At 39.8% G+C, this 24,574-nt stretch overlaps 2 protein-coding genes and 1 pseudogene across 3 annotated transcripts in view; 2 read left to right on the top strand and 1 right to left on the bottom strand.

Moving 5' to 3' along the window:
- The window catches only part of POLR2B (RNA polymerase II subunit B), a 41,519-nt gene extending 29,470 nt beyond the window's left edge, over nt 1-12,049 (top strand). For both annotated transcript variants that reach the window (XM_047854908.1, XM_047854909.1), the window contains exons 18-26: nt 3,284-3,380; nt 4,340-4,434; nt 5,677-5,927; nt 6,020-6,109; nt 6,347-6,454; nt 7,665-7,778; nt 8,168-8,328; nt 11,149-11,344; nt 11,796-12,049. In XM_047854908.1, the coding sequence (XP_047710864.1) occupies nt 3,284-3,380; nt 4,340-4,434; nt 5,677-5,927; nt 6,020-6,109; nt 6,347-6,454; nt 7,665-7,778; nt 8,168-8,328; nt 11,149-11,344; nt 11,796-11,885 (1,202 nt within the window). In that variant the 3' untranslated portion in view covers nt 11,886-12,049. The remainder of the gene's footprint in view (nt 1-3,283; nt 3,381-4,339; nt 4,435-5,676; nt 5,928-6,019; nt 6,110-6,346; nt 6,455-7,664; nt 7,779-8,167; nt 8,329-11,148; nt 11,345-11,795) is intronic.
- Nucleotides 1,347-2,694, top strand: LOC125163350 (heterogeneous nuclear ribonucleoprotein A3-like; annotated as a pseudogene).
- The window catches only part of IGFBP7 (insulin like growth factor binding protein 7), a 73,676-nt gene continuing 61,069 nt past the window's right edge, over nt 11,968-24,574 (bottom strand). Inside the window, exons 2-5 of the mRNA XM_047854911.1 lie at nt 22,673-22,782; nt 14,101-14,217; nt 13,241-13,367; nt 11,968-12,234 (exon numbers count right to left, since the gene is read on the bottom strand). Coding sequence (XP_047710867.1) covers nt 12,215-12,234; nt 13,241-13,367; nt 14,101-14,217; nt 22,673-22,782 — 374 coding nt within the window. The 3' untranslated portion in view covers nt 11,968-12,214. The remainder of the gene's footprint in view (nt 12,235-13,240; nt 13,368-14,100; nt 14,218-22,672; nt 22,783-24,574) is intronic.

The following is a 24,574-nucleotide window of genomic DNA, read 5'->3' as shown; positions in this document are numbered from 1 at the left end:
TCCTCCTTGTTAAAACCGCACCCCTGGCTGTATGCATAAAGGAGTAAATGAATGGTGTGCCTTCTCATGAGGGGTGGGTTGCGTTTTGAAAGTTGAATTTAGCTTTAGGGAAGCAAATATAAACATTTGATTCAGAATTCAGATAACCAGAACATTCAGTTATCCAGATTTAGTTGCTTTGTATTCTGTAGTCATAGTCTTTTACTCCACATTTGAAATATTTAAATCAAGATATGTTAACTATAGCTTTAGAGTTGAATGTATTTTAATTTTTGGAAAATCTGGTTCACATATATGTGCATTATATTCATTGAAACTCCACCCACATTCAGCAGTCATTTCTTAGATTTCAGTCCTACTAGTTCATAGGGTGTTTTAAACTTTTGTCTTTTTAAGTACTTGTTATTTTCTTTACAGTCTCATCAAAAGTAGTTTGGGCAGCAGCAACTAAGAATAAGATTGTAGTGTGGAAGGTGGCCCCACGTTTTTGTTAGTATAGGAAAAGCAGAATGGTACTAGGTTCAAACTGCAAATCAGGAGACAAGGAGCTGGGACTTGAGTCTGTTGTTTACTAACTTTGGGAGCATGGATAAGTCATTTAAATAGTTCTTTCTGATAATGATGAGAATAGTAGTACCTCATTTATGGCACAGGGTTGCTGTGAAAATTGTGAAACTTGGTTTAGGGAAGCACTTTGTAAATTAAATAAATTTAATGTTTATTTTTGAGAGAGAGTGTAAGTGGAGGAGGGGCAGAGAGAGGGAGACATAGAATCTGAAGCAGGCTCTAGGCTCTGGGCTGTCAGCACAGAGCCTGACACAGGGCTTGAACCCACGAATGGAGAGATCATGACCTTAGCTGAAGTTTCACGCTTAACCGACTGAGCTACTCAGGCTTCCCAGGGATGCACTTTATAAATATGAGGTGACTTGTATGTGTAATCACCAATTATAAGATGGGTACATTGAGAATGACTACCTCTTTTTTTTTTTTTTTTTAATTTTTTAATGTTTATTTATTTTTGAGAGAGAGTGCAAGCAGGGGAGGAGCAGAGAGAGAGAGGGAGACACAGAATCTGAAGCAGGCTCCAGGCTCTGAGCTATCAGCACAGAGCCTGATGCGGGGCTCGAACCCACAAACCGTGAGATCATGACCTGAGCCGAAGACAGACGCTTAACTGAATGAGACACCCAGGCGCCCATGACTACCCCTTTTTTAAAGTTTGTTTATTTTGAAAGAGCATGAGCAGGGGAGGGGCACAGAGAGGATTCTAAGGAGTGCTGTCAGCATGGAGCCCAATGTGGGGCTTGAAGCCATGAACTGTGAGAGCATTATTTGAGCCGAAATCAAGAGTCCGATGCCTGACTGAGCCACCCAGATGCCCCAGGTTTTGCTTATTTTATTCATTAAGCCTTCAGAGTAGTTGCCTCATTTATTGCTATCCCAGGGGAAGTAGACTTTGACAGGTACTGCAGTGAAAAACATTTGTGGCAAATATGGTTACATAAAATTGCTTTAAAAGAAAGGGTCAGTGACTAGCCTCATCGCTTCCTTCGGTCCCATATCAAACTTGAGTTGGCAGAGGCAAGTCTGGTTTCAAAATGGTGGTAAAACCCCTGCCTGATCGCCTCCAGCCCCACTCTAGCCATCGCTACCAGGGGGAGGAAGGGCATGATCCACAGGAACCAGAGCAGTTGAGAAAACTGTTTATTGGTGGGTTGAGCTTTGATACTACATATGATTGTTTAAGAGAACATTTTGAAAAAATGGGGCACATTTACAGATTATATGGTTTTGAGGGACTCTGAAACAAAACGTTCCAGGGGTTTTGGTTTTGTGACTTATTTGTTGAAGAGGTGGATGCAGCAATGTGTGCTTGACCACACAAGGTTGATGGGTGTGTAGTGGAATCAAAGAGAGCTGTTTTTACAGAGGATTCTGTAAAGCTTGGTGTATTAAAGAAAATACAGAAGAATAACATGAGAGAATACTTTGAAAAGTAAGATTGGCAAGATTGAAACCACAGAAGTTATGGAAGACGGGCGGAGTGGAAAAAAGGATTTGCTTTTGTAATTTTTGATGATCATGATACAGTTGATAAAATTGTTGTTCAGAAATACTACACTACTAATGGGCATAATTGTGAAGTGGTAAAGGCCCTTTCTAAACTAGAAATACAGTCTGCTAGATTGCAGAGAGGTTGTCGTGGAGGTGGATCTGGCAACTTTTTAGGTGGTGGGGGAAACTTTGGAGCTAGTGGTGACTTTGGCCATGGTGGAAACTTTGGTGGAAGAAGAGGTTCTGGTGGTGGAGATGATGGCAGCAGAGTTAGTTATAAAAGAGGTGAGGGTGACAACTACGACGGTGGTCCTGGTTATAGTCGTGGAGGAGGTTCTGGTGTTGGTGGACCAGGATATGGAAACCAAGGAGGTGGATGTTGTGGTGGTGCTGGTGTTGATGGTTACGATGAAAGAGGAAATTTCAGAGGTGGTAAATGTGGTGGTGGGAACTATAAAGGTTTTGGAAATAGCAGTGGGCCACAGAAGTAAAATTATGGACCCACGAAACGGGGCAGTTTCAGTGGAATAAGCTTGGGCAGTCCCTGTGGTGGTGATTATGGATCTAGTGGTGGAAGTAAATGATGTGGTAGCAGATAGTTATAAAAAAAAAAAAAAAAACTCAGAAGAAAAGGGCTACAGTTCGTAGCAGGAGAGAGCAAGGAGTTACCAGGAAAGCTACAGGTTACTTTGAGATATTTATCCCAAATGCATTAGAGGAACTGTAAAAATCTGCCACAGAAGGATCAATGATCCAGAGTGAGAAAAGTTACTACAGCTTAAATGGGAAACTTTTCTTATTTAGGACTGTCCTAGCCACAGTTTGCAAAAAGTGTAGCTATTGCTTAATGCAGGGTAGTGTCAATTAGATGTACATTCCCACCCTGACTCCCTCTATTTTTAAAGATTTTATTTTTAATCTCTACACCCATTGTGGGGCTCGAACTCATGACCCTGAGATCAAGAGTCGCATGCTCTACTGATTGAGCCAGCCAGGCATCCCTGGATGTACATTTCTGAGATCTTTTATCCGTTGTAGCTTTGTCTTTTTTGTTGTTGTTGTTTTCTTTTTTTCTTTACGTCTGGTGTATTGCCCTATAAATTGTGGTAGTGGTACCAGGAATAAAAAATTAAGGAATTTTTAACTTTTCAAAAAAAAATAAAAGGAACAATTTTTCTTTGTTTCCTATATGATACTTAAATGTATGCTTTTACATGCACTACAGGTATCAACTCCATTGTGGCCATTGCATCTTACACTGGATATAATCAAGAAGACTCTGTTATCATGAATCGTTCAGCTGTAGACAGAGGCTTTTTCAGGTCAGCTATTTACAACAGTTGTCAAAACATTAATATTTTAATCAAAAAAAGTTTTTTAAAAACAAGTTTGGCTTATGTATCCAAACTTTTTGGTGGTTTTGAAGATCAGGCTAGAAGAGATTTTGATCTGACTTGACAGCAGAGAAATTTTTCTGTTAAGGTATTTAATCTTTTGCCTCAATTCACGATGCTTTGTGGATATTTGGCAGACACATACTGTTGTGTGGATGCCTATGTAGAGTATAGTGTGAAATCATTGCCTGACTCCAGAAAACAGGAGGCCTGGTTGATGGTCATGAGTGACTTAATATGTTGAGGCCCCCACCTCCCACACTCTTTTTTGGTAAGCAAAGACATCTTTGCATTTAGATAATACAGAAACATCTAAAGAAATAAAAATAAACCTGTAATCTTAGGATCCATAAATAACTATTAAAATTATAGTGTGTTTTTTTTCAATCTTTTTTTTTATCATGCTTCAGTTATTTTATTGGCAAATAATCTCAAATGCATGGCATATGAAGATTGGTTGAAAACTGGGAATTTAGAAGATGGATTTTTTTCTGTTTAGTTTTAGAGGATAGCACTAGGATCAGAGGGTAGACGGTAGACGTGATAGCCGAATATCATAAACTTCTGACTAGAAATATTGGAGCAGATCCTGTGTGACCATCTCTGAGGGACATTATGGAAGGGATTCTTATTTCAGATAGGAGGTTGGATTTAGTGACCTTTCTCACATATAATCCAGCCATGTTAAGATTATGGGTCAAATGCTACATGTGTGGCCCATGTAACAGCAGTTAGGACTTAACTTTGACCCTTAATACAGTTAACTCTTGTCCTAGATTCATGGTTTAAATTGTCTCCCAAATAACAATTAAGTAAAAATTATTGGTATGTTCTAAGTCCTTTTATAAAAGGAAAGTAGAAATTACCTTTATAACCATGTGTTTTAGGTCTGTTTTCTATCGATCATATAAAGAACAGGAATCTAAAAAAGGATTTGATCAAGAAGAAGTTTTTGAGAAGCCAACCCGTGAAACATGCCAAGGTAAGTGATACTGATGTTTAAATTACGGAATTTTATTTATTTATTTTTAAAATTTTGTTTTTTTAATGTTTTTTTATTTTTGAGAGAGGGAGAGACAGTGGGAGTGGGGGAAGGAACAGAGAGAGGGAGACACAGAATCTGAAGCAGGCTTCAGGGTCTGAGCTGTCAGCACAAAGCCCAGTGTGGGGCTTGAACTCACAAACTGTGAGATGATGACCTGAGCCAAAGTTGGACACTTAACTGACTGAGCCACCCAGGCGCCTCTAAATTATGGAATATAAAGTTAGTTAACTTTGCCATTGCTTTCCTGAATAATTTTTCTTCTCCCTCCCTCCAACCTCCCACCACATGAGAATATGTTTTCATGTTATTCTTAGAACTCTTATATAAGAAAATATGTGTGTTTGCTAAAAGTCTTTGCATGTAAGAGCTGGCTTGTTATAGTTCTTCCATCCTGGTAGATCCTGCAATGAAGAGGGTATTTAGGAGATTAGAGAGGTCATATAATTTCATATAATATGCTATAGCCCCATTCTTAACTTGTACTGTGAACTGTCCGTCAGTTTATGTGTTTGCATGGGAACTCCCTCTCCTCTCCACATTGTAGTGTGACTACATTTGTGTAATCACAATATTTGTGTACATTTAACAGACAAATGAGAGGACACCTAGTACTTTTTTTTGTTTCTTCTAGAAAACTCAAACTTATTTTCTAGTTATTTTCACAGATACTTAAAAACTGTGTATGCAGTGGAATGGATGGGATGTCCCAGGGAAATGGGGCATCTCTGCCACAGTTTTGACTTCTAATGGTATTGTGTGAAGTAAAATGTGTTATATTTTTTAAATCATCTATTCCATTCCTGTGGGTGGTTCTGTGTAGTAATGAATTGATGTCCATCGAAGTTAAGATTTCCACAAGATGAAATTAAAAGTTTCTGTGGGAGGATGTGTGTTAGAGGCATAGTCTTTTCTCCTTGATATTCCTTTTCATGTAAAAAAGAGATCAGAACATGGCAACACCCTTATCCAAAGTCACCCAGCAAATAGTCTGATTTTCCAGTGCTCAGTCCAGTACTTTTTTTAAAAAAATTCATGGTGTTAAAGATTCCTGTGAACTTCCCTCTGACTTGGAAATGATTTATGTATTTGGTTTTTAATCTTTTAGAGGGATTATGTGACATTGTAAATACTTTTCTATATAGTACCATTTCAGAAAATTCCTTGTCTGTTTCTTCATAGGTATGAGGCATGCCATTTATGACAAGCTGGATGATGATGGTTTGATAGCTCCTGGAGTCCGCGTGTCAGGAGATGATGTTATTATAGGCAAAACAGTCACCTTGCCTGAAAATGAAGATGAATTGGAGGGCACTAATCGACGCTATACCAAGAGAGATTGTAGCACATTTCTTAGAACTAGTGAGACGGGAATTGTGGATCAGGTTATGGTAACTCTCAATCAGGAAGGATATAAGTTTTGTAAAATAAGGGTGAGTATAGCTTTGTCATATTTGTATGTTTGTGAAGAGCTGTTTATAAAAAGTAAACCAGTTTGAACTAACCTCTTTTTGTATGAATTCAGGTCCGCTCTGTTAGAATTCCACAGATTGGAGACAAATTTGCTAGTCGACATGGTCAAAAGGGTACTTGTGGTATTCAGTATAGACAAGAGGTGGGTGTCTTTTATCTCCCTCACCCCCACCCAAAGTTCTGTTTAACATTTTATTAAAACTTGCTTTAATTTAAAAGTACAAAGGTGATAAAGGCTTGACTTTTTAGTGTTGAATAAGTATATGAAGATACCATGTTGAGCACAATTGTAGACGTAGAAAACTTCAAGGGTGGGGGCCAGTTCTAGTTTTGTAGTTAAGAGAGTTAAGTTTGTCTCCTTTTAAAAATCCCTTTATAGGATATGCCTTTCACCTGTGAAGGTATCACCCCTGATATCATCATAAATCCCCATGCCATCCCCTCTCGTATGACTATTGGTCACTTGATTGAATGTCTTCAAGGGAAGGTAAGAGATTTTCTTTAAAAATATATACTCCTAACTAATGTTTCTTCCAAAATGATGATATGTGATTTCTGTCATATTTGAGTTTGGGGTTCTTTGTTGGAAAAAGCTAGTATGATACTTATTTTCCTGCTTTTAAATTGGTTATGATTTTTCCCCCCTGGCAAAAATTTGTGAAGTTTTGGTTATGTCAGAATTTTTGTAAAATTTACTACATCCAACCTCTACATACATACATGGTTATCCTTTAGACTGGTTCTTTTCTATAGATGAAGAGTTAATTCATTGGTGGTTAGTTCAGTATGCACTTAATAATTTTATAGCTATATTACTAGCTATAAAGTTTTCTAATTTTAAGTATCTTGTTAAGGTGGAATGGCTAACCCTAGCCCTAACATGCGTGACTTGGTTTTAGGGCATTAAAATGTCATTTTCTTGGAGCCATAGGTGGGAGTCTCATTCTTTTTGTGTCTGGTCTCAGGGATAGCTTCCCTTTTTTTTTTTAATGTTTGTTTATTTTTGAGAGAGACAGAGACCGAATGTGAGTGGGCTAGGGGCAGAGAGAGAGGGAGACACAGAAGCAGAAGCAGGCTCCAGGCTGTGAGCTGTCAGCACAGAGCCCTACGCGGGGCTCGAACTCACAAGCTGTGATATCATGACCTGAGCCGAAGTCGGACGCTCAACTGACTGAGCCACCCAGGCACCCCTGATAGCTTCCTTTTTGAAGGCTTATAATGGAATTAGTTTAATCTTTTTGGTAGATTTGTTTGTTATAAATACTATTTCATGTAAGATATTAATAAAATGAAACTTATAGTATTACAGCTTTATATAACATAGATTTTTAAGTTCAAAATCTTACCTGTATAGAAAGGATTTAAATTGAATATATTTTTATTAATGAAAGTCTCCTTCTAAGAGGAGACTAAAGGATGCAGCCCTTTTTTTTTTTTTTTAATTTTTTTTTTTTCAACGTTTATTTTTTTTTGGGGACAGAGAGAGACAGAGCATGAATGGGGGAGGGGCAGAGAGAGAGGGAGACACAGAATCAGAAACAGGCTCCAGGCTCTGAGCCATCAGCCCAGAGCCCGACGCGGGGCTCGAAGTCACGGACCGCGAGATCGTGACCTGGCTGAAGTCAGACGCTTAACTGACTGCGCCACCCAGGCGCCCCAGGATGCAGCCTTTTAAATACTTTTTTTTTTTTTTAAAGGTATCAGCTAACAAAGGTGAAATTGGTGATGCCACTCCATTTAATGATGCTGTTAATGTGCAGAAGATTTCTAATCTATTATCTGATTATGGCTACCATCTCAGAGGAAATGAGGTACGTTTGCTCTTTAGTAGTTATGTCTGTTCTGTTTTGTATGTGTGTACTTTCATTCTTAAAAAAGATCAACCCTTTTATTGAAGTATGACACATACTTTATATACACAAATCATTAATGTGCAGCTTGATGAATTTATTTTACACAAAGTGAACACACCTTGTGTGACTGGCACCCAGATCTCGAAAAGAAAATTACCAGTACCCTTTTAGTCCTAGATACCCCCTCATGTCTCCTTCCAGTTTCTACTACCTTCCCACCCAACCCCAAGGTAAACATTCTCTTGACTTTTTATTAGTTTTGTCTTTTGATTTTTGTATAAATGAAATCATACAGTATGTGCATGTATATTTAGTATTTTAAGTCTGTACTCCAAAATTTGTTTTAGGTCCTGTACAATGGGTTCACTGGTCGAAAAATCACATCACAAATTTTTATTGGTCCTACATATTACCAGCGTTTGAAGCATATGGTGGATGATAAGATTCATTCTCGTGCCAGGGGACCTATTCAGATCCTTAATAGACAGCCCATGGAGGGTAGATCTCGGTAAGAGAGCTGCATCACCATCATTGTTATTATTTATTAAAAAAAAATGTTTATTTTTAAGAGTGGGGTTGGGGGGAGAGACACAGAGAGGGGGGTTGGGACAGAGAGAGACACTGTGAACCCCAAGCAGGCCTTGTATGAGGGGCTTGAACTGGTGAATGGTGAGATCGTGACCTGATCCAAAATCAAGAGTCAGATGCTTAACCAACTGAGCCACCCAGGCTCTCCCATCGTTATTATTTTTAAAAAAATTATTTTGAGAGAGACAGTGCAAGTTGGGGAGGGGCAGAGAGAGGGAGAATCTCAAGCAGGCTCCGCACTGTCAGGGCAGAGCCCGCACTGTCAACGCAGAGCCAGATGCAGGGCTTGAGTATTAATTAGCCTTTTTAAATGAAAACTGTCACTTAAAAATTAGACACAATGGTATAATGAAACCCCCATGTGCCTGTCTCTCCACTTCCATAATTAACAGTGGGACTTGTTACGTTCATCTCCCCATTCCTACCAACTCCTGATTATTTTTAAGCAAAGTCCAGATACCAATGAATACCAATGTATTTCATTTTACCAATTTTTTCTGTAAATGTAGTTTAGCATAGATTTACAAAAGAGTGGTTCTCAAATTTCTTGGTTCCAGGACCTCAAAGAACTTTTAAGTTGTATTTATTGATGTTAATCATGTTAGAAGTTAAAACTAAGACCTAGAATATTTATTAAAAAATAACACTAATAAGCCCACTACATATTAACAGATAACATTTAAAAATTTTTTAATTTTTTAAGTATTTGAGAGAAAGAGCCATTCACATTTGCACATGTGCATGTAGGGGAAGGGCAGAGAGAGGCAGAGAGAATCCTAAGCAGGTTTCTTTTTTTTTTTTTTTTCCCAACGTTTATTTATTTTTGGGACAGAGAGAGAGCATGAACGGGGGAGGGGCAGAGAGAGAGGGAGACACAGAATCGGAAACAGGCTCCAGGCTCTGAGCCATCAGCCCAGAGCCTGATGCGGGGCTCGAACTCACGGACCGCGAGATCGTGACCTGAGCGGATATCAAGGGTCAGATGCTGAACCAATTGAGCCGCCCAGGTGCCCCCAACAAATAACGTTTTTAATGGAAAATATATTTTCCAAATAAATTTAGTAATGAGTGACATTGGTTTACCTTTCTGCAAATCTTTTTAATGAGCTGATTTGCTAGAAGACAGCAGGATTCTTCTGTCTGCTTCTGCATTCAGTCCACTGCAGTATTTTATTTTTTATATTTAAGTATACAAGGAAAATCCTACTTCCCATAGATACGTGGTTGGAAAAGGGAGGAATATTTTAATAACATTTTCAGGTGACTTTGGATATTATGTTTTGATGCTACACCAAAATGAAAAGTTGTAGTTTCTTAAAGGCTAGTTGTAATGTAGAAGCCAACTCAGTGAATCTTTTGTATTCATTATATTAAAATCCACTGGCTTGTCTTGCACTTTGAGTGTATCTTTCACACATGTGTAATTTTGTAGCACCATAATTGGCTGTTTGGAAAATACTGGCTCATGTTGACATATTTATCCAAAAATAGTTCACATTTGTAGTGGCTTCACCAGTGTTATCAGAAGTCTTTTATTGGGACACTATTAAAGCCATAATGTTGAATAGAGGTTTTCTAAAATTCTAATTTTTGACTGAAAGATCAAAAGCTTAATCATTTTCAACAGATATTTAAAATTATTTTCCTTTAAGGGAAAGGCATATTACTTTGTTCATTTTCCTAAAAATGTCTGCCAAATAGTTGGTGTTCTCAGTGTTGAATTAATATAATTGCTGTCAGCTCTTTTTTCAAGATATACTCCCTTGGGAAAAGTGATTAGTTCAGAATCGGGCAAGTATTTTTCTTCAAGCATCCTCAGTATAGAAGTGCTTTAGAACTTACCATTAGGTCATAGAATATTAAAAATGTGTACTCTCAAGAGTCAAGGTTTAGTAAAACTCTTTAGTTTCATTAATGACATTCTTAAGTAAAACTGGCTTTTCCCTCCTCCCTTCACAGTGGAGAGTATGACTACTGCTAGTACGTTTGGTTCCACTGCCTGGACTTGTGTTCAGCAGTTTTACTCTGTTTCTTTTGCAGCCATCTCAGTGCAAATGTCAACACAGTGAAAGAAGTAAATATGCTGTATTATAAAAATAGTTTTCACCCTCACTGGGTCCACAGGCCACACCCAGACAACTTCTACTTGAAAAGATTAGAACACTAACCTAATCGCAGTATTTAGTTGACTCTTGAACAACACAGGTTTAAACTGTACAGGCCTACTTATGCACGGATTTTGATGCAGTACTATAAATACTTTAACATTTTTTTCTTCTAGGTTTATTATAAGAATACATATGTAAAATATGTGCTAATTGTTATTCGTAAGTCTTCCAGTCCGCAGTAGGTTATTAGTAAAGTTTTTGGAGAATCAAAAGTTCTATTTGACTATGATTTTTGACTATGGGGGGGAACCAGTGCCCCATACTCAGGTGTTGTTCAAGGGTCACCTCTACCTCAATATTCAGTGTCCAATGTTCAAATTTTCCTGATTGAATAATTTTTAAAAAGGTTTGTTAATTTTAATCAGAAGTCCGTGCTTTGCAGTTGATTGATCTAAAAAAAAATTTTTTTTAATGCTTACTTTTGAGAGAGAGAGACACAGAATCCTAAGCAGGCTTCAGTGTCCACGCTGTCAGCCCAGAGCCTGATGTGGGACTCGAACCCACATCGAGTCGAAGGTGGTGTTAGTAATAGAAAATAAGTACAAAATAATCTGTTGTTTGTTCCTTAACAGTGATGGTGGCCTGCGTTTTGGAGAAATGGAACGAGATTGTCAGATTGCCCATGGAGCAGCCCAGTTTTTAAGGGAAAGATTGTTTGAGGCATCAGATCCCTATCAGGTTCATGTTTGCAATCTTTGTGGAATAATGGCAATTGCTAACACGAGGACCCATACATATGAATGTCGGGGCTGTCGCAATAAAACTCAGGTGTGTAGACCTTACGGGCAGTTGATACTTTGTCTAGGATATAACCATGTTGGTCTAATCATCCAGGCAGGTTCAGTGTGGTGGAACAGATTGACATTTTCACAATTTTGATTAATACTTCCATAAGTTTTAAGTGAGAAAAAGAGAAAAACCAGTATATCATCTTTTGGAAATGACTTGTACAAGGAATTTTAAACATTTTAAATTAAGGAGTTTTTTAAAAAAAAAACCTTTTGAGAAGGGCGAATATAAATATGTCTGACAGAAAGGCTGAAATACGAAAGCTGCTCAGGAGAAAACCATGAAAAAGCCAAGGCAGCAGGAGGAATGCTACCAGCCTACTCCCTTATTTATCATCTACACTACCAAGTCCTTACAATTTTTTCTGGGGTAGGTAAATGGGGTCACTTCAAATATAGTTTTGCTAATTACCTTGTTTTCTCTCCCCCAGATTTCTTTGGTGCGAATGCCTTATGCGTGCAAACTGCTGTTTCAGGAACTTATGTCTATGAGTATTGCGCCTCGAATGATGAGCGTCTAGCTGTTTTAAAGAAGCCTCAAGATGCTTGTAAAATACTTGTTTTTACAATATGGCTTAAAACAAAAAAACCCAATGTACTGCATTGTGAGAGAAAGCATTTTATTGATTTTAATTACATGCATGCTTTTCTTCTGTAAATAGACAATAAATTTTTGTAGATAGTCTTGATGTGTTACCTTTATTTTGGATTTTCCTCTATGTAAAACCAGTGAATATAACTAAGCGTTAGTGGGTTGGATGAAAAGAAACTGGTTATTAGGCAAGCACTGGTTATTACAGCAAGTATCCAGGACTGCTGTTAGTGATGCAGACTAATATATTCTGCAGGTTTATAGGTCAGCACCTTCACCTATTCGAAAAAAGAAAAAGATGAAAATTAGAAAGTCAACCACATCCATATCTGTAACTAATTTTCAGGTACTTTAGTGTTTTCCATATATGTGAGGATAAAGGATATATAAGTAACTATAAATGATATGCTGGCGTGCTCTTTGGAATTCGGGCTGTGATTTTTGTTGTACCGGTCTATGCATAAGAGATGGGCCTTATTACAGAAGTGGAAGAGTTCGTTTCACAAATGAGCAAGTCGAGAGCTAGAGAGGCTTTCATTCAAAATTTCAGTGGAGGATTAGTGGCAGAGCTATCACCTCGCTTTACACATCTTGGCCAAAGAGAATTCTGGCCAAACACATGCTCGCTTGATACTTCCTCCTTCCATACCACAGGTGAGTGATCTGCACGGTGGGACAGATGCTGATAAATTTGTTATTTTTGGTTTAAGAGAAAGCCAGTTTGGACATCAGTCCACTAGAACTATAGAAATGTAAAGTAGCACCACTCTGACGCCACCAGGATATTGATGGTGAAGTGGATAGAGGCAGCTAGAACTGGGTACTTGTCATCAGTATACTTCCTCTTCTGGCTTTTTCTTATAAAATCTCAAAGTGAAGAACCAGAATTGCCCACAATCGTTTACTTTTAAATGGAAGTTTAACGTAATAGTCACAACACCAAGGAAAAAATGCCACGTGGATAGAAAGTTATGGGAAATAGAAGTGACTCCCTTCAAATTTGAGTTTTAACTCTTACATGTAAGATAAGGTGAAGCACCTAAGTCCTAACAGTAGTGTTCCATAGGCATCCAGATGTTGTTTTACAGCCACGTGCTCTACATTTTGGTAGCATGCTTTTGTGGATAACGAACATACAAATTTCAGTAAGAGCTATGTCTGATGTTTTCATTCTTGGTTCTGTTATTAAACAAAAGCATTAGCCCTTTTTAAAGGGCCTTGGTTCTCTTCTTTTTAAACAAAAGCATGAGTTCTTTTTAAATGGTTGTAAGATTTGTTACTTACCTTTTCTCACTGGTATTTCATGTAAGGCATCAACCACTGTAATTTTTGCCGATGCTGAAGCCTGTCCTTGGGAATTGGATGCATGGCACTCATATTCTCCAGCATCTTCCTTACTGAGAGGAGATACCTGTGAAGGAGAAAGGATGTTTAGTTCCTCTGTGGCAGTCCTCTCTTTTCCCAGTGGCTTCAGCTCATTCTTTCTTAAGATGAATAGTAAAGAGACTGCTAGAAATAGCACCAATACTGTGCTGGGGGACCCAGCTGCTCTTTGTGTTCTGCTAGGAGGATTCACGCTCTGAGGGCACACCATGGACAACTTCTGATCACCCTACAGAGGTAAAGAGCTGTCCAACAGGTACACATACTAGTTTGAGAAAGACCTTGACAGAGTATATAAGTTCTATCTAGCAGTATCACACGTCAAGTAAAGTTAATAATTGATTAACTAATGCTCGGGCCATTTAGTTTCCTGTGAGGATTTTGCTTTGAATTTCTTTCTTTCTTCTTTTTTTTTTAAAGTCAGCTCTAGCCCACCGTGGGGCTTGAACTCACAACCCGGAGATCAAGAGTCACATACTCTACTGACTCAGCCAGTCAGGCGCCCCTGCTTTGAATTCTTAAGAGAAAAAATTAGTTCTCATTTATTTGTTGGTTATTTCCAAAACATTCAAACAACCTCAACTCTTTTTTTTTTTTTTTTCTAGTTACCTCTGAAAGAGGAATAGCAGGCTCCTAGTAGGGCCATTGCAAAGACGGTGGCAGGGCAAATTCTTTCAGCCCAGGCAGGACATCTGGCACCTTTACCAGGTTTGCAGTGTCTAATCCTAAGAATGAAATCCTTGCCAGTTCTTTGTACTCACCAGCACCCAGCCAGTGACTTCATGCTTTTCTGGGCCACCCCTCGTCTGAATAGCCAGGTTGTCCCGGTCACCAGGCAAGAGTTCTGTCCTTTGAACTCCATAGTTACCCCTTTTTACCTGCAAAAACAAAAGGAAATACTGTTGGGCTTTCTGCATTGATTTATCAGCTTGGAACATCAGACTTTCTAACTGGATTAAAACCAGCAATTTCCATATTACCCTTTCCTTAATGCTTATAGATCTTCTTTTATTTCCTCCTGTAAGTTTCCCTCTAAGTTTATATATTTTATTTTTTTTAATTTTTTTTAACATTTATTCATTTTTGAGACACAGAGACAGAGCATGAATGGGGGAAGGTCAGAGAGAGAGAGAGGGAGACACAGAATCTGAAACAGGCTCCAGGCTCTGAGCTGTCAGCACAGAGCCCGACACGGGGCTCGAACTCACGGACCGCGAGATCATGACCTGAGCTGAAGTTGGACGCCCAACCGACTGAGCCACCCAGGCGCCCCTATATTTTATTTTTTAATGTTTATTTTTGGGGACAGACAGAGCGTGAGCAGGGGAGGGGCAGAGAGAGAGGGAGACATAGAATCTGAAGCAGGCTCCAGACTCAGCTGTCAAGACCAGAGCCCGATGTAGGGCTAGAATTTGGGAACAGTGAGATCATGACCTGAGCCAAGATGGCCATTTGAGCCATCTGGTGCCCCTTTGTATTTTAAATTATTTTTCTGCATGCTTGGGGGAATACACACCGTCATACTTTCCTGCCACTGGCTACCATCATTCACTCATGCCCTCGTAAATTCTGTTTTTCTTTGCTGAGTTTTTTCTTGCTTGCCACACCATGTTTGACAAACTGTGTCACCAAGTGCTAGGTCTGATTCTTGGGACCTTATACAAGAGCCCAGGTCCTGCAACCACTACAGAAATGGAAAATCAGTCGAGTCCAAAGCCAATATCATTCCTTTTGTTCTGAGGGCCAAGGGTTCATCAAATGGTTTACTAAAGACCTGACAAAAGCTGCCTACCCCCGTGTGTGTCATGGTGAGAACAGGGATGGGTTAAGAAGACACGCACCTTGGTTTGAGGGCAATAATGAACACTGTCCTAATTTTCCCCCTCCTGAACTGTGTTCATTATATAAACTCTGGAAAATACATAAAAATATATGGAAAAGTAAAATTTACTTATAACCCTTCTGTGCATATAGATTTAGCATAAATTTGGAGAAGTGGAATTGCTTGAGTCACAGAATACAAATATTTTAAGGTGTATGATAATGATGGGTTTAAAAAATCACACAGATACATGAAGTAATGTTTGTTTATTCCATCCCAGGCCACCTTTAAGAGCTAGCTTGATGTTACTACCTCTAATTAGAAAAAAGGATCTACAATTTCACAGGTAGCTTTCATTTTTTTCTTTTATAATTAAGCAAATTCTAAGCCAAAAAAGACCACCTTACAGTACGAACCCTCCACATTAGTGCCGCTGTTCTCCTGCGTGATCCCACGCTTACCACGTGCTGTCACCCTGGTCTCGATTTCAAACCTACTCTTTTTCTGTGGTGTGACACCAGGGCCAGGGCTCTGAAAACCACGAGGGACCTAGGCCAACTCCTGCTCTAAAAAGTATCTAGCATTACTGATTCGGAATGCCTGGATTTTGCTTGTTTGCTTTTACCCCCCTTGGATTTCCCCATATTGCGACTCTTACAGAAAACCAGGTATCTTAGTGTTTTTCGCATATAAGCGCTAGAAAGACAAAACAGATGAACAGGCATCTTTTTTCCTTCCGTTTCTCAAGTAGCTGGCAAAACAGTTCATGCTAGTGCAGATTTTTTTGTTTTTGTGCAGATTTTGAAATATTTAAAAATGGCTTTAATAATGGTGTAAGTATCAATTTGATTTAATGGCCAAAGTAATAGATCTCTGGTCTTTACTGAATTTTAGGATTCTTTAAGAGCTTTGTGTGTGACCAGAGCAAAAAAACACTACTGCCTGAATTACTGAATCTCCACAATTAACCTGTTGGTCCTCAAAGTATGTCACTCTTAGGGAGAGCGTTCTGTGAGGAAACCTGGTTCACTATGTACAGAGAAATTGTTCTTAAGTATTGGATTAGAAAATGAATGTTTAACGGAACTCATATTTTAATATATTGTAAAAAGGTACACACCACATAGAAAACCTGTAGAAATGTCAAGAATTACTACATAGTGAATTTTTTATATGGCATACTCCCCTGCTCCCTTATGTAAGGGGAGTTCACTGATAAATGTGTTCTCTAATTTGGGGGGGGAAAAAGTATGCAGGCTGAAAAAAGTGGCTTCTAAAACAATTCTACAGATGTGCAATAGGCTGGAAGTGCTTCAGAGTTTGACCCTTAGAAATCTAGGCAGAAAAAACTGGCTAGCAGTCACTGCTCACCATAAAGGGTCAGCTAGGAGAGAATCAGGAAGACCCAGGAAGTCCTTTCAGCGCTCTCTGCTTGGATTTTAGCTGTAACAACATCTTCCTGAATCCTATTGCAGATAAGTAATTAATAAAAAAGTGCCAATGACTTTGGAAGTAGGGTGGATTAGTCTGATTCTTACAGGTTAATACATTTTGAAGCTTCACTGAATTTCAGGGAACCATTAAAGGACATTTATGCAGTACGGAACATATTTGCTGTGCCTTTTTGGTGAAGTTTCTGAAGAGGTTTATGATGAAATAAATACATGTCTGTTGAAACTTTCAGATCTCCAGCCACTGTAACCCATTGAAGACAAAATGTCTAGGAAAAAAATATTTGTAATATGTGAGAAAGTTGGTCATTATCTCTCATGTACAAAAAGCCACAGACTAATAATAACAACCCAACAGAAAAATGGGTAAAGGAGTCGGTGGGGGGGCGGGGGGGGGGGGCGCCTGGGTGGCTCAGTTGATTAAGTGATGGACTTCGGCTCAGGTCATGATCTCACGGTTTGTGAGTCTGACTCGCACATCAGGCTCTGTGCTAACAGCATAGAGCATGCTTTGGATCCTCTATCCCCCACTCCCCTGCCCCTCCCCCGCTCACACTCACTCTCTCAAAAATAAAAAATGGGTAAAGGATATTTGAACAGGCAATTCATATAAAACACAAACATGAAAATATTCTCTTCAAAGTATGTAAAGACCTTATATATAAAATATATAAAGACCAAAAAACAATGCAATTAAAACTGGGCAGAAGACATGACCAGACATTTCTCTAAAAAAGACATCCAGATGGACAACAGACACATGAAAATGTGCTCAACATCACTCATAAGGGAAATGCAAATCAAAACCACAATGATACCATTTTACACCTGTCAGAATGGCTAAAATCAAAACAGCAAGAAACAATAAGTGTTGATGAGGATGTGGAGAAAAAGGAATACACATGCACTGTTGGTGGGAACACAAACTGGTGCAGCCACTATGGAAAACAGTATGGAAATTCCTCAAAAAGTTAAAAATAGAACTACCCTATGATCCAGTAATTGCACTGATTATTAACCCAAAAAATACAGAATGCTAATTCAAAAGGATACACGCACCTTTATGTTTACAGCAGCAATATGTGCAACAGCCAAATTATAGAAGCAGCCCAAGTGTCCATTATTAAATGGTTAAAGATGATGGGGTATATATACACAATGGAGTATTATTATTCAGCCATACAAAGAATGCAATCTTGCCATTTGCAACAACAAAGCTAAAGAGTATAATGCTAAGTGAAATAAGTCAGAGAAAGACAAACACCATACAGTTTCACTCATATGTGGAATTTAAGAAACCAAAGGGGGAAAAAAAGACAAATTAACAAACAGACTCTTAACTACAGGGAACAGTTACCAGAGGGGAGGTGGAGGAGGAGATGGTTGAAATAGGTGATGGGGATTAAGGAGTGCATTTGTGAGGAACACTGGGTGATGTGTGGAATTGCTGAATCACTATATTGTGCACCTGAAACTAATAGAACACTGTTAACTATACGGTAATGAAAATAAAACAAATATTTAAAAAAGTTGTAGAACCACAAAAATATTTAAATACTACAATGTGAAAGGGACATCTGGGTGGTTCAGTTGGTTCAGTGTCCAATTCTTGATTTTGGCTCAGGTCATGATCCCAGGGAGTGTCCAGCTCCACACTGAGCATGGAGCCTGTTTGGGATTCTCTCTCTCTCTCTCTCTCTCTCTCTCTCCCTTTCCCCAGCTTGCACTCTCTCTCAAAACAAAAAACAAAGCCCAAAAAACTACAGTGTGGAAAAAAAAAATATTCTCAATGTAGTCAAGGAAATCAAAGCAATAAGGAAAGGAATTCTTTTACCCATCATTAACAAAAATTAAAAAGTGGGTGCCCGGGTGGCTCGGTTGGGTGAGCGTCCAACTCTTGATTTCAGCTCAGATCATGTCCCACGGTCGTGGGATTGAGCCCCATGTTGGGCTGCGTACCAAGCATGGAGCCTGCTTGGGATTCTCTCCCCCTCTCCCCCTCTTGCACTCTTTCTCTCTAAAATAGAAAATAATAATAAAAAAAAGTAGGGCAATATTCAGTGCTGGTAAGGATGCAGGAAAATGGCACCCATCCCTACTGGGGGAGTGTGAACTACTACAATCTATTTAGAAAGTAATCTGACATTGTCTATTAACACTAGCATTAAATCTTTTGACATACTTAGGCATGTATCTTTTGGGGGGACTCTATCCTATTGGGGCGGGGGGAAGGACTTACATATAGGATATATATAGACTCATGTTTAAAGTTGAATTATTTAACGTGGTCAAAAATTGGAAACCACAGAAACAATACGGGAATGATTTAGTAATTACGGAGATCCATACTTGGAATATCTTGTAGTTGCTGAGAAGCAGACCTAGAGGGATGCCCACAAAGTATTTATTGAGAAAAGCAAATTTCAGAGTAATATGCTCACTATATTCCTACCTCATTCCATATACTGAGGATATGTGGGTGTATGTATGGGCACAAGTGAGAGTATAGAAAGATAAAACCAGGGCAGTTCACACTGGTTATTTTAGGGAGTGGAAGGAGAAAGGGAGATTTTGAACTCTCTTTTTACATCTTTGGAGAGCTTCTCCTTATTACCATTATCACTTATTATTTAAAAAATTTTTTTTAATGTTTATTATTGAGAGAGAGAGAGAGAACATGTGCGAGGCAGAGGAGAGGCAAAGAGAGGGAGACAGAGGATCCAAAGCGAGCTCCACACTGACAGCAGAGAATGAACTGTGAGACCATGCATGACCTGAGCCGAAGTCAATTAACTGACTGAGCCACCTAGGCGCCCCCTTACTATTTTTAATTAAAAAAAAATATTCTAGGTTTTGCAAGCCCAAATCTGGAGAAATCTCAAGGCAGGAAAAGAAATGAATAGAGAGCCTCAGTCTCAGAAACTCCCAGTGTTTGGAAGGAATTCTAGATGATTTATCTTCTCTGTAAGCACCATCTCTCTGACTTACCTGGGTTAAGGCTATTTCAGCCTGAAATATGGCTATTTCAGTTCATTTCCCCATTTCAAAATATTGCTCCTGGAATGTTTGTAGGCTGGAGGTTTGTGAAAAAGTATGGGGCTTGTTAATATCATATGATAACTACAGGGCAGAAAAGTACAGACTGTTCACTGGGCTGTGGCAGCCACAAGAGGTACTACTTGAGTGTCTGGAGAGCAGCAGGCTTGTTCTGTCAGCTCTGCTCTTGCTGAGAATTCTTGAGCAAGAAAGACATGCTACCTTCTTTGAACTTCAGCTTAACAACTGAGATTCTAATATTCGTTTATAATAAAAAATCACTTCTATGCTTAAATTGAATTTGAACGTGACCTTTTTTGCTTGTATTCTTAACAGTCTGGTTACAGGGAGAGTGGGGAAAAAACGGCCTATTTAATTTTTTGGGTCGGTGACATGGCCCATAGAAGTATATTCTGCGTTGGGATCTGGAATATACAAAAGAAAAGTTGTATGAAATGATACCCCTACTAAATGTGATCGATGTGCCTTAAGATATTTTCTGTTCTTCTTTTTATTTTTAAAGAATCTGGGGCACCTGGGTGTCTTGGCCGAGTGTCTGACTTTGGCTCAGGTCATGATCTCACAGTTCGTGAGTTCGAGCCGTGTATTGGGCTCTGTGCTGACATCTCAGAGTCTGGAGCCTGCTTCAGATTCTGTGTCTTCCTCTCTCTCTGCCCATCCCTTTCTTGTGCTCTCTCTCTCTCCAAAAAAATAAATACACATTAAGAAAAGAAAAGAAAAGAAAAGAAAAGAAAAGAAAAGAAAAAAGAAAGAGAGCAAGCAAGCAAGCAACCACGCTGAGAGAAAAAAGTTAAAAAAGAATCTGCCGGTTGTGATCCCTAACATTGAACTGAACACTCACTGATGGGTCACGGCCTAAAAAAACATTGCTTTAGGTCATGCATGTGGCAAATTACATTAAGAAGGTACAGAAAATTCAGCAGAGCCTGGCAGCTGGGTTTTTGCTCGTTTCTGGCAAGTCTCCTCTGCCCCCCACCTCCAGCCACAAATCCTCAGGGAAGCCCGTGGGCTCTGCTCCATATTATCCCAAAAGCTTAAAGGAAAAGATTCCAAGGCAGATTTATTCCCCTGGTATGTATGTATGTTAGTTGGGGTGGGGCAGAGCAAGGACTGAGGAAATCATTCTCTGCCAAGATTTGTCAATAAGGACATAGACTCCAGACACTCGGGTCACCCTGGCTTCTTGTTGTATAATCCCTAGAGAACTGCAACAGAGCTTTTTATGGATACTCTTTGGAAAAGTTGTTCCTCCGCTTCTCCACCCTCTGAACAAAGCCTCCAAATAAGCAACGAGGAGCAGCAGCAGCTTTGTCAGGAGGCGCACATTCACTGGCTGCATTTTTGCTCTTCACTGCTTGCTCCTTGCTCCCCTTCCAAAAAGAAATTTATGGAGGTATAATTTTATTATTCTCTTCAACAGAAGTTTCAGCTGTAAAAGTTAGTTGTAATGTAGCTGGTGGTGTCTCTGCCCACCCCCACTCCCACGCACTTTTTGGAATCACCCTTCCCTCCCAACGGGATGGTTCCCTTGTTGGGGGGAGGGGGGGTGATGCACCCCTCTGGCCACCTGGGGGAGCCAGAGGGCAGCAGGTGACCCGACCTGAGTCCTTCAATGGGATTTACAATGCAGCAGGGAGAGGAGGAGCCCTTTCTTTCGTCTGGAGTCTTCAAGCTGTGATAATAACATGAGCTTGGAGCTGCCAGTGACAATGCGGCCTAAGGTGTGGAGGAAGCTTCTTGAGGTAAAAGAAAAAAAATGAGACCAATACACTGAGAGCGAAGAGTCCTGACCACTTGCGTACCTGGATCTAGCTGTCCCAGAGGCTGGAATCACCACTCCTCACCCTCCCTTTTTCTTGCCCAAAGTAGTTTGAAGTGAGTTTCTACAACTTGCAACATAAAGAGTTCTGACCACAGGAGCCACAATCCGCCTGGAATTCTAGAAGTTGATTCTCTGGTCAGATACCAGCAAACAAAATAATCAAGAGAGACCACCTTAGAGCTTGCTGGTGAAGTAAACCAGCCAAAAAGGAGTATCTGGTTATACCTTTTTACTTAAACTAGATTTCCTTTTTGTTGGCACAAGTTTGATGATATTTACTCCATAGTGCTGTCGTGAGGCTTAACCGAGGCAAAATGCACAAAAAGGGACATAACGAAAAATAATGTACAGTATAACTGTGAAGTATTATTTGATCTGGCAAATGAGTATTTTCTTTTGCCTTCTACAGACTTGCTGAGAATATGCTGTCCTTCAAATGTGAAGACAGTTACACAAGATAATGCCACTTGAAGAGATATATTTCCAGGAACAGTAGCTACCATCAACTGAATTCTAGCTATGTATCTGATAACAAGCCAAGTAATTTTACCTGCATTACTCTATGCAACCTTTACAGAAATTATATGCTGCCTTCACCAGACAGGAGGAAACTGAGGTTTAAAGCACTCATTCTCATTCTAGGCGATTTTTCCCCCAGGAGACATTTCCCACAACTTCGGGGAGGGTGCTATTGGCATTTGGTAGATAGGGGGTCAGGGATGATGCACAGGGCAGTCCCCACAACAAAGAATCATCTGGTTCAAAATGTTAATACTGCTCAGGCTAAGAAAGCCCAGGCTTAGAACTCCAACAACCTGGTTAAGAGACTCACATCCTTACTCACTATGCTATACTGTCTCCGATGGGAACACACACACTCATGCTCACACTCACACATGCACACACTCAGAGGGTGGGTTAGTGTGTTCAGCATTATAGTCTTCTAGTTCCTAAGGCTCCCTTCTCAGTCAATGATCACAAAAGCAGAGACTATTTTTGAGGTCAGTAAAATTGTTCAACAGAGCCAGGCGAGGTGTCTGCAAGACGGCCACAAGGCTTCACCACATTTGAGGAGCTGCAGGGAATAGAAGAGGCCAAAGGTTTTAGATTACTGCCATCATTGCACAGTGAGAGGGGAGACTGTCAGTCGAGGATGTCTTCCTGAAATCTGTGTCACTGACCTTGTTCCAGATGAGGACAGGGGTTGGGATTCCGATGACCTCACAGCTCAAGTACACCTGGGCGCCAGTGATATTCCAGATGTCCTTGGGAGGTGTCACAATGGAAGGACCTACAAGAGAGGACACAAAGCGAAACCCGTCTTTTTAAACAGTCTTTAACATCAGTCAGCATGCTAGCCAGTAAGTCCTTGATTATGTTTATGAGGCTGTCCCTTCTGTGCATTATCTAGACAAATTTCAAAGATCAGACTGGTTTCCCCCTGCGACCAGCATGATTTTAAGCTCTGCTCTGGAAATGCATACATCTAAATAACAAAAATCATTAGGATGAATGATTGTAAATTTATTATTTACAAAATTTTCTACTCCCTCAAATCATGTTTAATGGTTTAAATTTACCAGTTGTTGATGAATGGATAAAGAAATTGTGGTTTATATACACAATGGAGTACTACGTGCCAATGAGAAAGAATGAAAATGGCCCTTTGTAGCAACGTGGATGGAACTGGAGAGTGTGATGCTAAGTGAAATAAGCCATACAGAGAAAGACAGATACCATATGGTTTCACTCTTATGTGGATCCTGAGAAACTTAACAGAAACCCGTGGGGGAGGGGAAGGAAAAAAAAAAAGAGGTTAGAGTGGGAGAGAGCCAAAGCATAAGAGACTCTTAAAAACTGAGAACTGAGGGTTGATGGGGGGTGGGAGGGTGGGGAGGGTAGGTGATGGGCATTGAAGAGGGCATCTTTTGGGATGAGCACTGGGTGTTGTATGGAAACCAATTTGACAATAGATTTTGTATATTTAAAAAAAATAAACACTTTATACTAAAAGATAAAAAAAATAAATTTACCAGTTGTTTTGCATTATCTGGGATATTCCAAAATAATGAAGTTCAGTTCCAAAATGTTTAATGTTTTTCCTTTTTGTTTATCAGAATTTCTATATTTTTTTGGTGGAGAGGGCAATACCCAACCACTCCTTAGGTAATGAAAGATAAAAATCTAAGAAGATATTTGAAAAGGTGCTGAGCACCCAGAAAAGATGGCAGTCCCTGTTTTAAGAAGCTTAGGGTCTAAGATTGACAAATCAAAGTGATCAGGCAGGAATGGATGACTTTCATCTAAGACAAAAATGTAGAATGCTGTGTGCCCTGGAGACTGCAAAGGTACTTCTGAACAGAAGCGGCCTGGGTATCCAGGGAGAAGGTAGAAAGGTCTTTCTTCTCAGTTGGGGGTTGCAGTGGATAAAACAGCAGCAGTGACAGGTCTCTTGTGTGTGACCAGGACACCCAAGGAGATAGCTCTTTCCCAGAGTTCTAAGTGTCTAGCTCCTGGGCAAGGGGGCATTGGCAAGTGGGGGGACCTGTCAAGGCACTGCCTAAAAGCCTCAACAGGTATGAGACCGACCACACAGGGAGAGCCTAAGTGATATCTCCCCTTCCCCACCTCCGCCAATTCTGAAACACATCTCTAGGGCTTCTGTATCAGATCTATCCCCTCCGGTAATTACACAGGACCACCAACAATGGTATACATCCTTTTTGTTCCTAAAGACATCCTTGGGCCAGCAAAAACTATGGCCCATGGGCCAAGCCTGGCTTGCCACTTGATTTTGCACAGGTCCTAAGAGGTCTTTGTGTTTTTAAATGGTTGGTGGGGGGAAAAATTTGTGAAAATTAAAAGAGCTTCACATGTCAGTGTCTATAAATTAAGATTTATTGGAACACAGTCATGCCTAGAGTCTGGCAATTGTGGCCAGGGTTGTATGGCCTAAAACATTGACAATCTGGGCCTTTATGGAAGAAGTGCTGATACCTGCTCCAATCAGCCAAGCAATACCTAAGTAAGATGCCACAGGAAAGTCTCAGGACTCCAATCCTTTACACATCACCTGGACCTGA

This window comes from Prionailurus viverrinus, chromosome B1 (assembly GCF_022837055.1).
Source record: "Prionailurus viverrinus isolate Anna chromosome B1, UM_Priviv_1.0, whole genome shotgun sequence".
In the NCBI taxonomy this organism is placed as follows: domain Eukaryota; kingdom Metazoa; phylum Chordata; class Mammalia; order Carnivora; family Felidae; genus Prionailurus; species Prionailurus viverrinus.
Note: the sequence above shows the minus strand (reverse complement) of the source record. Positions and strands in the feature narration are given on the sequence as shown.